The sequence below is a fragment of the Lynx rufus genome, unplaced genomic scaffold, assembly GCF_022079265.1.
Source record: "Lynx rufus isolate CCGP_SWC_20201006 ecotype Redwood Valley unplaced genomic scaffold, mLynRuf1.p SCAF_7, whole genome shotgun sequence".
NCBI lineage: Eukaryota > Metazoa > Chordata > Mammalia > Carnivora > Felidae > Lynx > Lynx rufus.
In genome coordinates this window covers 120,410,026-120,425,467 of record NW_025814889.1, presented here as the reverse complement: position 1 = coordinate 120,425,467, position 15,442 = coordinate 120,410,026, and the positions used below count along the sequence as shown (strand labels likewise).

The following is a 15,442-nucleotide window of genomic DNA, read 5'->3' as shown; positions in this document are numbered from 1 at the left end:
GAAAGAGTACCAAGTAGGCTCTGTGCTGTCGGTACAAGTCCAGTGCAGGGCTCAATACCATGAACTGTGAGATTATGACCTGAGCCAAAATCAAGAGTTGGTTGTTTAACCAACTGAGCCCCCCCCAGGCACCCCTTGAAATCATTTTTTTAAGCTTGGAAGGGAGAGATGAAGGAGTGCAGAAGTATGAATAACACATATTCATAATATGTTGTATGCCATGGCTGAAAAATTATTAAACTTTCCCCCCCTTTCCTGCTGTCTGCTTTGTCTTTTATATGCATTTTCAATTTATTATTTCCACTCTTTGCAGGAATAATGTATAAATTCTCTAAAAGTCTCTTGGTAGCATGATTTTTTTTTTTTTCTAAATAAGGAGTTTGCTTATCCTCAGCTTTTCCTTCACACTAACTCTCAGGTATGGGCTATTTGAGAAAAAACCCTTTTAAAAAAAATAGGAAGAGGTATTTTTATTTTTACTTTATTTTTTTATTATTATTTTTATTTTTTTTTTATTTTTGAGAGAGAGAGAGAGATAGAGAGTGAGCAGGGGAGGGGCAGAGAGAGGGAGACACAGAATCGGAAGCTGCTCCAGACTCTGAGTGCTCAGCACAGAGCCCGAGGCGGGGCCTGAACCCACGAACCATGAGATCATGACCTGAGCCGAAACCAAGAGTTGGATGCTTAACCAACTAAGCCACCCAGGTGCCCCGGAAGAGGTATTTTTAAAAAAGTGTTTTACTTGTTTCATTCAGTTATGAAATTAGATAAATGTTTCCCAAATGAATTCTATTAAGGACTTTCATTGGTTAGTTAGTGCTCTGTTTGTGTATGTGGTGTTGGTGGTTTTCCAGGTAAGTAAAATAGCCAAATGTTGAATAGGCTAACACTTAAACCCAATTTTATGTCTCTTACTCTCAATTGCCAACCAGCAACTGGTATACTTTCATTGTTACCTGTTTAATGAAATCTGTGTGGTTAGCATATTTTCTTTTCTGTTTTTTTTTTTTCTTCTAGGGACATAGTTCTCAAACTACTTCAGTATGAGGCATCAACAAATGTAGCAGACAACAAAGGCTATTTTCCCATTCACCTGGCTGCCTGGAAAGGAGATGTAGAAATTGTGAAGATTCTTATTCATCACGGACCATCACATTCTAGAGTCAATGAACAGGTGCACTTGTCAAATGTTTGTTCGTGCTATTGTGTTTTTAGTTTTGCAAAGTAAGGTAACAATGAAGAATTGATAATTTTTGTCTTTATTCTGCCAAAGCTCTTTTCACTGCTAAATTTCCTAAAGGAGAAATTGTAAAGTTCCTTTGCACTTGTATTAGTTACATTGGCACTAAGTTGGGCATTTATAAAGATATTTGTTAATAAGAGAATCCCACATAAAGGAAATAATTGTCATATTTTTGATTGCCTTATATAAGCATTCATTTTGTAGTTTTTGAATAAGATAGAACAGAATTCACATTTGTAATATGAATTAGAGCTTTTCTTTTTCTTTTCTTTTTTGAGAGAGAGAGAGAGAGTGTGTGTGCACCATAAGGGGGGTGGGCAGAGGGAGAGGGAGAGAGAGAATCTTAGGTAGGCTCCACACCCAGCATAGAGTCCAACAGGGGGCTCCATCTTGTGACAGTGAGATCATGACCAGAGCTGAAATCCAGAGTCAGTACTTAACCGGCTGAGCCACCTAGGCACTCCGAATTAGAGATTTTCTTAATAAAATTTTAAATGCTAAAACATTGATGATGGATTCATTGCAAAATGCTTCCCGTGTATGTAGCACTTTCACAGTAAATAGAATTTTGTGAATCAAAATGCAAAATACAGTATATACAGTTGCTAGTCATAACCGTAAATATTTAAAAACATTTTTTTAATGTTTTAATTTATTTTTGAGATAGAGACAGAGCATGAGCAGGGGAGGGGCAGAGAGAGAGGGAGACACAGAATCTGAAGCAGGCTCCAGGCTCTGAGCTGTCAGCACAGAGCCTGATGCGGGGCTCGAACTCACGGACTGTGTGAGATCATGACCTGAGCTGAAGTCGGACACTTAACCGACTGAGCCACCCAGGGGCCCCACAACTGTAAATATTTTTAAGTTAAAAATTTCCTTTGCGTATGCCCAGAGTGAGTTGAATAAAACCCAGCAGCAATATAATGACAGAGAAAGTAAATATATTTGCAAGTGCATAATATCCATATTACACATAACTGACATATTAAGAAAGGAATGCTGGTCTCTCTATTCTAAATAAATAAGACCCACAGATTCCAGAAAGTAAAATATGGTCCCCTAATACAGTATGATAACAAACATCTTGAGCTCTGCATGCCCCCTACTGTTCCCATTTTGTAAAACTATATTTGAAAACCAGCATGCAGTCCAACAATTGAATTACAACCATGGCATTAAGCTGCAGGTTGGCAGTTGTCCAACATCAATGCAAGTAGGTTACTCTAGGGCAAGCACATCTAATAAAGTGCAATTAGCATACTGTTCAAATGCATACAGACTTTGCAAGCCTTTGACTGAAATTCAGACTAAAGAATGAAAAGTAACCATAGCTCTAACTATAAACACCAAAGGGAAGAAAAATACATTTTTCCCCCAGAAAAATGCACTTGTAGAAAGTTCCTGTAGGTAGGGAAAATGTTTTATTAATTGGAAAAGTGTATTACTAATATTCATCACAAAATTTCCATGCTTATAGGTTATAGAATGCAGAATATTTTTTTATGCAAATATACTCATAAATTCAATATTTAAAAAATGAGAGATATGTCTATCTTTATCAGCATATCATGCTGAAGGGAAATTTTTGGGAATGCTGTTATGTTTGTCAGAAAATCAAAAGTGAAAAGATCATTTGTGGGATGAGCCATCTGGTGGTTATTCTTAAAACTGTCTGAATGCCCCAAAGTGAACCTGAAATAATAAGATGCAAAAACCATCCAAGGTTAAAAAAGAGGATGCTAGGTTTTACAAGCAAAATATTTTTTAAATGATATGAAAATAAAAAAAACACTTAGAATTAATTTATATTTGAAAGTTGTTTTGTCTTGTGGTTTCTACGGGAAACAAATTGAAAATTTCTTGTGATTTTTAATACCTTGTTTTAATATTTGTTTGTTTTTTATATGGTACTCCTTTAGCACTGGCCTATTTCTATCATTCAGTGTCATTTCTCCTAAAAGTTTCTGATGTGGGAATGTTATTTTCATAGCAACTTTTCATTTTAGGTTTATTTATTTCCCCCTCTGAATAGGACAGAAATATACTAGTTACTTATAAACCTTTATGTATTTAAGCAATAGAGGGAAAGAATAAAAATGGTAATTAACATATACTGAGCCGTAAGAAATATACTAGTTACTTATAAACCTTTATGTATTTAAGCAATAGAGGGAAAGAATAAAAATGGTAATTAACATATACTGAGACGTAAGACGTAAGCTTAACAGGTTATGCTAAGCACTTTCACCTATAATATGTTATTTAGTTAATTCTCACAACCTCTGAAGTGATATTATTACTCCCATTTTATAGGTGAGAAATCAGGCTCAGTAAAGTTACATAACTCATCTAAGGGCACACATTACTGAATTACTAACAGTCAGACTTGGACTCTAATTCCAGAGCCCTCCACAATAGCACATTGGTATTGTCATTGTAAATCCGTTGCTTATGGAGTATTTACTATATGCCAGGTGATGTGCAAGGTACTTCATCTATGTTATCTTACTAAGCTCTACTGTAGCCTGATGAAGTAGGGATTAAATATTGTTCTTATTTTATATGTGGGAAGCTACCTTGGAGAGATTAAATAACTTGCCCATGATATCACATCTACTAAGAAATGCAGTTGTCATTAGTTTTTTTTTTTTTGATAATTTTTTAAATGTTTATTTATTTTAGAGAGAGAGAGAATGAGAGGGTGGAAGAGGGGAGGGGAGAGAGAGAGAGCGAGCATGAGCAGGGGAGGGACAGAGAGAGATGGGGACACAGAATCTGAAGAGGCTCTAGGCTCTGAGCTGTCAGCACAGAGCCCAATGCGGGCTCAAACTCAAGAGCTGTGAGATCATGACTTGAACTGAAGTCGGAGCTTGACTGACAGAGCCACCCAAGCACCCCAAGAAATGCAGTTAGTATTTGAAGGCAGGTTTTTTCCGACGCAAAGCTCAAGCTCTTAGCCAATAACACTCCATATTATTATAGTAAATTATGTGTAATTGTCAGGGCTTCATTCTGATTTCTGAAAGTAGTCTTTGGTTTCTAATACACCTTTCTTTAAACATAATTCTGTCTTATATATTGATATTTAAAGTTTACAAAGCATTTTCCTATACCCTAAGGTTTATAGAGAGGATAATATTCTAATTTTACAGATTAGATAGGTTCAGAGAGATTGAGTGGTTTACTATTGCTTGTAAGTGTGGGGGTTATTAGCACTTCAACCTAGGTCACCATTTTATACTGCTCTAAAATTAGTGGTCAGTTTAGGGCAACATAATTTTGAAAACAAAGTAGACCTTGCCCCGATTATCATTTTTATAATTGATACATCCTTCCCATCTTTTGTCAGCTGATTTATTATTTCCTTTTTTCTGATGTCATGCATGTTTACAATTTATATTTCTCTGTATATTCATCTCTTCCCCCCCTTTTACCTCTTTCCTCCAACATTAGGGCAAAAACACAAAGAGCCTAGCTCATAAGTATATTCTCTTGCCATTTACCAAAATTCAAACCTAACTAGTGTTAGTTTCCATTGGTTTTACTTTCCAAAGCAAGATGTTTTGGAAAATAGCTTTTGTTAGCTGTTTTTTTCCTACCACCCATTGTCTAGAAGTGTCCTATAGTTTTGGAGAACACCCATTTGGTTAAAAAAAAAGAAGAAGAAGAAGAAGAAGAAGAAGAAGAAGAAGAAGAAGAAGAAGAAGACGACGACGACGAAGTAGGGATTAACTGTTCAAGAATGTTCATTGTAGATCTACTAGCAGTTATCAATCAGTTCTTCTTCAGAGTCTGTTTATTTGAAATTAGATTCTTTTAGATCACTTGTTAGTATGGATACAAGTATACAATCATGCCTCTTATAAAGATAACACAGTTGTGGTCTTTCTCATGTGACAATACAAGTATGTATTGATCATGGATAAATTCTATGAGTATTTTCTTCTGAGTAAGTCTGGCATGGTTGAAATAATTTTTTTTGACTTCTGAACAATGATAATTGGTGTTAATAGACACAATTTCAATTTTGCACTTATAATATCCTATGCTAAGGCCTCTGCAAAAGTAGAGAGGTCTTTGAGGAATGATTATTTCATAATTGCCATTTCTTTTTCTCAAAGAGGTGCTGTTTTGAAAATTGAATTTCTTTCCAACCAAGGGCAAATTTTATTTAGTCAGAAGGCATATATCTAGATCATATTTTTATGGTGTAGAGTAATAAAATTGATTTTCTTTTTTTTTTTTTTTCAACGTTTATTTATTTTTGGGACAGAGAGAGACAGAGCATGAACGGGGGAGGGGCAGAGAGAGAGGGAGACACAGAATCGGAAACAGGCTCCAGGCTCTGAGCCATCAGCCCAGAGCCCGACGCGGGGCTCGAACTCACGGACCGCGAGATCGTGACCTGGCTGAAGTCGGACGCTTAACCGACTGCGCCACCCAGGCACCCCTAAAATTGATTTTCTTATCAGGCTTCTACAACTTAGCCAGATAAACAGGGAGTGTAGACCTGTATCTGGTCAGTCTCTATGAGGAAGTAGACTGTAGCAATACATTCAAACTAAGAACGGGAATCACTGCCTCCAAAATGATGGAAGAAATAATGCCTCCAGCTGGATTCCCATCCATCAGATCTTAACTTTTTGGTGACTGCCTCCAGGGAGTAGGTTTTTTTCTGGGCCTTATTCTTTGGTCTTCAAATGCCCTCTTCTGATACTTTTATTTGGAAGGTAAGTAGTAAGAAGCCTTTCATAGTGCTCATTTAAAAATTTTTTTGCTACTCTGTCTTTAAGTTTTCAAATCCTTCCTCTGCTTTCAACTCTTTATTCTCAGCTTATCTGCATTCATCAGCCAGAGCAAGTCTGAGTTACTTTTAGGGACATTAAGATTTGTTCCGGTTTGAACCCTGCTTACTCTTTTAATCATATGGTCAGAGCATATATCTAAGTATTTATTTCCTATTACAACTCAGGGTTCTTTTCAGCAAAATCTGTAGAAATTCTGCTTTCAGATCACTAATTTCCTTTCTTCTTTGGCAATATAACAATACTTGGCAGGCAGTGTGGTGTAGGAGAAATGAACCAATGTATATACACATTCAGCAAATGACAGTAGTAATAGTTGTTATTGTGGAAGATGGTTTTAAGAGCACTGACTTTGGGTCTAGGCTACCTATGTTCAGATCCTGGCCCCAACACTAAAAGGCTGTATATTTGAGGGCAAGTTATTTAACTACTCAGTGCCTCAGTTCCTCATATATAAAATGGCAATAATGATAATATTCGTATCTATCTCACAGTGAGGTAAACGTAAATGTAACTTGTAAATGAGTAAACATCTATGGAATGCAACTGTGCCTGGTACATAGTGTTAGTTATGATGATGACTCTGATGATGGCAGCCCCTTTCTCAAACCCTCATTCAGGATCATTGCATTTTTGCTATTAAAATTTCTTGTTTACATTTTTCCTAACGCTTCTACCTCCTGACATAGTCATATACCATCTATCTACACCATTTGCCTAAATGTACTGAAACATCCATCTACCTTATGAGTGGTTTAGTAAATTTTAATTCCAGCATAGTTAATATACTGTTATATTTGTTTCAGGTGTACATTATAGTGATTCAGTAACTCAATTTGTAACTCAGTGCTCATCTAGATAAGTGTACTCTTTTTTTTTAAATAGTTTTTCCAAGTTTATTTTTGAGAGAGGCAGAGACAGCATGAATGGGGGAGGGACAGAGAGAGAGGGAGAGAGAGAATCCTAAGCAGGCTCCGCACTGCCAGCACAGAACCCAGTGCTGGGCTTGAACCCACGAAGCCTTGAAATCATGACCTGAGCCAAAACCAAGAGTTGGACACTTAACCCGCTGAGCCACCCAGGCACCCCAAGATAAGTGTACTCTTAATCCCCTTCACCTATTTCACCCATCCCTCTACCCCGCTTCCCTCTTGTAACCATCTGTTTGTTCTCTATAGTTAAGAGTCTGTTTTTTGGTTTGCTTCTTTTTTTTTCTCCTTTGTTCATTTCTTTCTTAAATTCCACATATGAGTAAAATCACATGGTGTTTGTCTTTCTTTGTCTTATTTCACTTAGCATCATACGCTCTAGATCTATCCAGGTACACTTTTTATCTTGCTAAACTTCTAGGAAAATCTTCTTGATTTTCCATTGGAACCCTTATTAGGTGTATATGTAATACTATGATACTTCTTGTAGATTGTCTGGCAATGGGTCTCAGTCTGTCTCTCAATCCATAATTACATTTCAGAATGATGCTGTTTAATCTGAGGGCCAGTATGTCTTCATTCTCTTTGCTAAAGGAGCAATAATTTGTACTTACATGGAAAATAAAATGAAACTTAATTTGGGAAATCATTCCGTCACTCTTTCATTATCAAGAATTTACCATTTCAAGTGCCTTTTGGAAAGCTAGTCTGTTAAAAGTATGTTATAATTCTTATTACTCTCTCTCATTAACAAATGTCATGGAGGTATGATGCATAGTACAGATAACACTGACCATCTGGGCCCAGCAGGGCCACTGACTAACATGGCTAAATCATTTATCGCTCTTGAAAATTGAAATATATAATATAGGGAAAAATTTGACTTTTCCTCTTAAAATGATTAAAATTGTGATTTTTTTAATGCAATAAATGAGATCCTTTTTATCAGATATTCTATTAGGCATACTTATTAAAATAGATAAGTCATAAACTTACATTTTCAAAGTATCTTTGGTTTTAAATTACTGTTTAGATTTTGATAACTGAATTTCTGAAAATCCTAATCTTACATCTTTGTCTTAACAGAACAATGAAAATGAAACTGCGCTACACTGTGCAGCTCAATATGGACACTCAGAAGTAGTTGCTGTTCTCCTAGAAGAGCTCACCGATCCTACCATCAGGAACAGTAAGCTAGAAACACCTTTGGACCTGGCAGCACTCTATGGACGACTTAGGGTGGTCAAAATGATCATCAGTGCACACCCTAACTTAATGAGCTGCAACACTAGAAAGCACACGCCACTACACCTTGCTGCTCGGAATGGCCACAAAGCAGTTGTTCAGGTGCTATTGGAAGCAGGGATGGATGTGAGCTGTCAAGTGAGTCTCCTTTTAGCTTTGCATTGAAAGTGATGATGCTCTTGCTTTGCTTTGAGATGCAGATGTTAAAAGTTGTATGTAGAAATCTTACCATTTTTAAAAATTAAATTGTCCAGAAATATTTTTGTAACTACTACATTCAGTACACTGTGCCACATACTGTTTGGAAATATGAAGAGATATAAGGAGTAATTTCTAACTTCATTCTAATTTTAGGGCTATAGGAGTGAAAAATTATTACTAGAAGGCAGTTGTGTGTGGTATCATTAGTAATTGTTTCCTTTTTTTCCCAGTGTCTAGCACATAGCCCAACACACACTAGGAATACAATCAAAGTTGAGTGAATGAATGAATGAATCACTCAAAATTCAATTTAACATTTTTGAGTATGTATGTTGTGTTTAATATGTTGACACATTTAGAATCCCTTTTTTCACAGCCCCCCTGTGGGATTGAGAACTATTAAGTAACAGTAAAGAGATGAGGAGTCAGATTCAAAGACTTAAGAAGCTTGCCTAAGGGTGCATAGCTGATAAACCTAGAATATGAATTTATATTTACTGATTAAAGTCCAGGCCTTAGTAGTGTGCTGTCTATACATGATTAATGAAGGAATGATCACTCTGCCTAGGGCAATCAGAAAGAATTTTATTGGAGAGTTGTGATTTGAGCTTTGAAGCGTGGGTAACATTTGGATAGGTTTTATTTCTCTGCAAGGAAAGAGCAACCTACTTTTTTTTTTAAGGGCAACCTACTTTTATTATCTGTTTCAAGTTAACTCCAATTCCAAGGTTAGCTTCTTTTTTCTTTAGCCATTTTTTCATTTTACTACTGTTTTTTTTTTTTTTTTGTCTCCCAAGTCAGTGGCAGCATTTTTATCTTCCAGAGACCCTTTTGGTTCCTGTCAGATTGTGTCTTCTTCCCCTGTGTATTAGTATGCTATTGCTGTATAACAAAGTCTCTTGAAACTTAATGGCTTAACATAATGATTACTCATTTAGCTCGTAATTCTGTGGTTGGTGATTTAGTCTGAGCCTTGGTAGGTAGCTCTGTTTTGGTTGGGTTCTCTCATGTGTCTGGGGTCAATTATAGGTCATTTGAGTAGCTCTGTTATAGGATGTTGCCTGGGGTAATAGTGAGGCTGCCTTGTGTCTTTCATGATCCAGCAGGCTGCCTTGGGCTTGTTCATGACAGGGAACATAACAGTAATATGGTTCTATGTGCATGCATGTGTACACATGAGAGAAGGAAGGAGGGAGGGAACAGGAGTATACAAGGTCTCTTGAGGTCTAGACTGGGAGCAAGCATACTTACTGTCTTTTCTGCAGTGTTTGATTGGCCAACAGTTCACAAAGGCAGCTGAGATTCAAGGGTTGGGAAAAGAGATTCTACCTCTCAATTACAAGGGGGTGTGAATTGTAAAAGGGGTGTGAATACCCAGAGGGAACAAATGCAGCCAGGTTTGTAACATTCCAAGTGGAATTAGTGTTCACAACTGTGGGGTTACTTTTCCTAGGAATTGTTTAGAGGTTGAATCTTGTGTCTCTGGGGGATTTTTCATTGAAGTTTTAAAAATCATAGGCCTTCCAATCCTACATTTAAGACTGGCACCCTAAAACAGACTTTTAATTAGAGCTTTGCCTGTATTATTTAGTTATTTATAAAACCTTTTTTAAAAGATGTTTGTTTATTTTTGAGAATGGGGGTAGGGGCAGAGAGAGAGGGGGCCAGGGGATCTGAAGCAGCCTCCATGCTGACATTAGAGAGCCCAATGCAGGACTCGATCTCACGAACTGTGAGATCATGACCTGAGCCAAAGTCGGATACTTAACTGAGCCACTCAGGTGCCCTTATAAAATGTTTTCTTAATTTTTAAATTTATTCTACTTTACCAGTCTTGAAAATCAGCACAAGAATTTTTGTAGCCTTCATATTAAAAAAAGCAACAACTTCCCCTCAAAGGGGTATTGAAATGAGATACATATTTACTATTGTAAACATACTTTCTCTAGAAGTATGTAAACATACTTTCTCTAGAAGTATGTAAACATACTTTCTCTAGAAGTATGTAAACATACTTTCTCTAGAAGTATGTAAACATACTTTCTCTAGAAGTATGTAAACATACTTTCTCTAGAAGTATGTAAACATACTTTCTCTAGAAGTATGTTTAATGATAAGCTAGATATTTATTTTCTTTATGTTGAATTTCTTTAATCTAGAATTACTGCTTTGATAACACTTCTGGAATACTTTTAAATTTGGTGGCTCAGAGTACTTTATAACCAAGGACTTTACGATGACTGAGATCAGTAACACACTTCATGTCCATGGCCAAAATGTTTTCATATTTTGTACTAGATGACATGGCCAGAAGAGAAAGAGTCTGGATTCAATTTTATATGTATATGGTACATCTTTTCTTATGCAAAATACTACTTACTGTATTTTGTGCTTTTGGAGAATTGAAGATAAGTAAGATCTCTGCCCAAAACTTAGTGGAGGACACAAAAACTTGCAAGAATAACTCCTATACATGACATATTAAAATAAATAGTAGGGCAAAGTGCTAAGGACATAGCAGTGAAGAAAATATGGATTGTAATATGGAGGACTTGAAGAGACATTGATAGAGTGATATTTGAAGAGGGCCTTGAAGGTCTTTAGGATTTTGAATTTAGATATAACTTAGCTTGCAGATGTGCATTTTATGTGGTCAAAAAGAGTGTTTTAAGATATTGAATTTGAATGCTTTTAGATGGGCTGTATACCTTCTAAGGTCCCAACCTTTCTCTACCATCATTGCCAGATTCATTCCTTTAGATTTTCTACTTTGCTCATATAGCATTTGGGTTTGTTACTACACATATCAGGTGAAAGGGGCACAGTATGTTTAGACCACTATGAACTTAATCAGAAGCATCAAGGCTGGTACCTGATGCTCACTCTATGATTTCATCTTGAAGGTTTTCTAGAAGTAGAGCTTACAGCATATTCTAAAATATATTTCGATGAGTTGAATCTTTCAGCATTTAGTTAGCCTTAGTTGATGTTTTTTTGTTATTCTTGCTTTGTTCATAGAAAACATGTTTTCTGTTTGTTTTATTGCCTTTTTTTGGGTCAGTGTTTAATTTTATTATGTGATTCAAATGAATTATCACCAAGTTTGCCCATCAGATTCACTGCAAAATGTTTTAATATCAAATTTGAAGTTGGTATTTTTTGATATCTCACTGTCTGAGAGTGAAGAATACCAGACAGTAACCTTGAACTGTTTGAATGACTTTAATATTCATTAAATTGCTCTAGCTAACAAGTTGGAAGTTACCAGTATTAAAAATAATCCCATTTGGTAAATTACAGCAATACACTATTAGACTTTAATTACATTCAAGTCATTATGAATAATTCTTTAAAATTTAGAGATGGCTCTGGAAGATCTTGTCTTTTCCTTGTAATTACAAATGTTTTAAGATGCATAATTTGTGTTAGTATTTTCTGTAGAAGTTTTGGTTTCTGCTTCATTTATCTCTGAGCAGTTTTGAATTATAACACATATTTGAACTAGTGAGAAAAACAATTTAATTCCAGCTTAGGTGAATTTCAAATTATATTTATGTATAAACCCTTTAATCCTAAAGGATTTCTTAATAAAGAGAATCTGTCATATTAAGATATTAAGAAAATGAGTTTTAACTGGCAAGAGTCTCTTGAAATTAGTAATCATTTTTATGGATTTCAAACCTGATTTGAGTAAGTGGGTAGTAACTCCAAAGACTATGGACTCTTTTTATGCTAGTTCTTTAACTGTATTTCTTGTAAGCTTCTCTTATTAAAATTTAAAAAGTTAAGGACTAGCAAAATACTAAGTCAACTGGATTTTATTTTAATATTAAAGGAAATGAAAGTAAAATTATAGAAAATTAATAACAAAGAGTAAAAGTTCCCATACTAGGAGCTGTTAAGATACAAAGCTGAGTAAGGTACCATTTTTGTTCTCTAAGTGCTTATAGTGGCAGGAGAAATGTGTGCCTAAATGGATAGATTACATTTTAATAATCCATTCACTCTCCTTCTTTCCTAGATAATTATTTAAAATTTTTCCTTTCTTCCCCAAACTCTAACTCTTTCCTCCCTGTTATTTCTCTGTGATCTTGACTTTGCTTTTACTTAACTGAGAAAATAGAAGCTATTACATATTTGAACCACCACATTTGCCAGTGGATGTGTATCTTCCTTCCATCCTGGTGCTTTAAATGAACTTTTTAGGTTTATCCCTAAGGCTGAGTCCTCTACTTGTGCACTGGATCCTCCCCTTAAAATACTATGCATTTCCCCCTCTCTCAATTGCATCATCTTTATAGGGACACAAAGATGTTACATTTCCCATCTTAAAAAAAAAAAAACAAAAAACAACTCTTTCTTGAACCCACATTTCCCTCTAGTTCTTGTTCCCTTTTTCTGATCCCCTTCATAACAACATATTTAGAAAGAGTTGATTTTACTCATTATATCAAATTTCTTTCCCCCATTCTCTCTTGAAGCTACTACTCCATCTCTCTCACTCTTTAAGTGTTTTTCCCTTTGGTGAAGGTGACTAATGACTGCCATATTGTTAGATCCAACAGCCAATTCTTTGTCATCATTTTACTTGATTTATCATTGGCATTGACAAATCTCCCTCCTCTTTGAAAGGCTTTTTTCTTTTGACATCTGAGTCACCATTCTCTCTTGCTTCTCTGCTCCTTCTTGGTCTTACTTTAGGTAGAGTCTAAGACCTTGAATGCCTTTCATTTAGCCTTGCAGCTAGATAAATCTGTCAGGCCTCACAAACCTGTTATTCATAGGAGTTGGTAAAGGATTAAACCTTTCTGTTTTCTGTCCTCTTTTGTAAAGTCACACCTCTCTGTCCTCAGCCAGGCTTTGTTTAATTTCTTCCCAGTAGATCTTTACACTGTAGCTCTGTAAACCCTTGTAATAGTTAGCTATTGACATTGCCACAATATTCTGTACAATAAACACAGAAATCTCAGTAGTATATAATAGTAAGCAATGGCCTTTTTTTCTCATTCACAGGTTTGCAGGTAATCTGGGGAAACTCTGCTTCAGGCTGTAAGTTAGCTTGCTCTGCTCTATGTATATATTCCCTTTTTCCTGGGACTAGCCAGGACATGGCCTAAGTAAGCTCAACCAACAAGGCACATTTTAGTCTCTACTTGTATCATGTAGATGCCATACATTGGCTAAAGCAAGTCACAAAGCTAAGTCCCAGATCAAGGGGTGGGGAAATATACTTCAGCCATGTAAGTGGATGGCGCTTCAGTCATATGACAAAGGACATATGAAACAAGGAGCGAATAGTGTAATCTACTCCATCCCTATTCCATGGTTAACTGCTCTCATCTTCCTGATCTCTAAGTATCAGAGTGTCCCCAGGGCTTAGTACTTAGACCTCTTTTCTTCTCTGTCTGTACTTACTTTCTAGTTGACCTCATCCAATCCCTTGACTTCGACTGACATCTTTGTCTGACAGTAACCAAATTTATTCATCTTGGACCTTACCCTGAGTTCTAAATTAGGTACATAATTGCCTGCTAAACATATCTATTGGATGACTAGTGGGCATCCAAGCAATATTTCCAAAACTGAGCATCTAGCTTCCATAATTCCTTTTCCCCAGATTTGCCCATCTTCCAGTCTTTCCCATTTCAGCAAATGGCATTACCATCCTGCTAGTTGTTTGGCCCCCAGACAGAATTTCTTTCATATTTTACACGCAGTTCCTCAAAAAATCCTATTGGCTTTGTGCTCAAAATATATCTAGAATTTCACTACTTTTCATGCCCTCTACTATCACCACTATAGCTTAAGTCTTTTACATCTCCTGCCTCCTGCCTGGTTTCCCTGCTTTTTTCTTTGCCTCCATATTAGTCTGCTCAGGCAACCATAACAAAATCCCAAAACTGGGCAACTTAAACAACACATATTTATTTTCTCAGTTCTAGAGGCTGGAAAGTCTAAAATTCTGGCGGATTCTGTTTCTGGTGAGAGCTCTCTTTCTGGCTTGTAGATGACTGCCTTCTTGTTGTGTCCTCAAATGGTCTTTTGTGCAGAGAGAGAGCGAGCGAGTGAGAGAGCTCTGGTGTATCCAACTCTTATAAGGACACAAATTCCGTGAGAAAGGTTCCTACCCTTATGACCTCATTTAACGTTAATTACTTCCAGAAATGCCCTGTTTTCAAATACAGTTGCACTGTGGGTTAAAGGTTCAACATATGAATTTGGGGGTAAGGGGTGGGCACAAACAGTCAGCCCGTAACAGATTCTTTTCAATCTGTTTTTAACAAAGCAGCCATTAAACTAAACCAGATTATATCACTTTACTGCTCAAAAAACCTCCAGTGGCTTTCCATCTCACTTGGAGCAGAAGCCAAATTCCTCACAGTGGCTGACAGGTGTCTTATACAACTTAGTTCCACTGCCTTTTTGAAGCCACCTCTAACTATCCTTTGCCATTTTTTCACTTAGCTTAGCCCTAGTGGTATTGTTGCTCTTGCTGGAACATACCAGATAAGCTTCTGCCCACATGACTTCTACCTGTGCTTTCTTCAGGTGTCTGGTCAAATGTTACCTTACCAGGGAAGCCTTCCCTGACCTATCTGACTCACCACTCAAGCAGCTTCTTTTCCTTCCCTTTAACTGAAAATCCATCTTCCCTATTGGGGCACCATATTCCCACCAGCAATCTCAGGCCAGGCTACTAGGCACCATGCTACATAAACAAGACGATTTGTTCCCTGTCCTCATGGAGTTGAAGGATTAGTAGAGAAAACAGGAACTAAAACTATAAATGAAAATTACCAATTGTATTAGTGCCATAAAGGAAATACACTAGTTGCTATGATTTTGAAGGAAGGCATGGGGATGTCTCTCTTAGGATGTGCCACTTAATTGGTCCCAGCCCAAGATGGTTTATAAGAAAGAGAATATACATAGAGAGAAGTTGAATGAATACTCAGAGAATTTCTGGAAAAAAGAAACATTATAAGAGGGGTGCAGGATAGTACAGTTACATATAATCA

At 36.5% G+C, this 15,442-nt stretch overlaps 1 protein-coding gene across 5 annotated transcripts in view; it reads left to right on the top strand.

Annotated features, from left to right (window-relative positions):
• Positions 1-15,442, top strand: part of ANKS1B (ankyrin repeat and sterile alpha motif domain containing 1B) — a 1,075,523-nt gene that overhangs the window by 172,333 nt on the left and 887,748 nt on the right. For all 5 annotated transcript variants that reach the window (XM_047066127.1, XM_047066126.1, XM_047066125.1 and 2 more), the window contains exons 3-4: positions 1,018-1,174; positions 8,064-8,360. In XM_047066127.1, the coding sequence (XP_046922083.1) occupies positions 1,018-1,174; positions 8,064-8,360 (454 nt within the window). The remainder of the gene's footprint in view (positions 1-1,017; positions 1,175-8,063; positions 8,361-15,442) is intronic.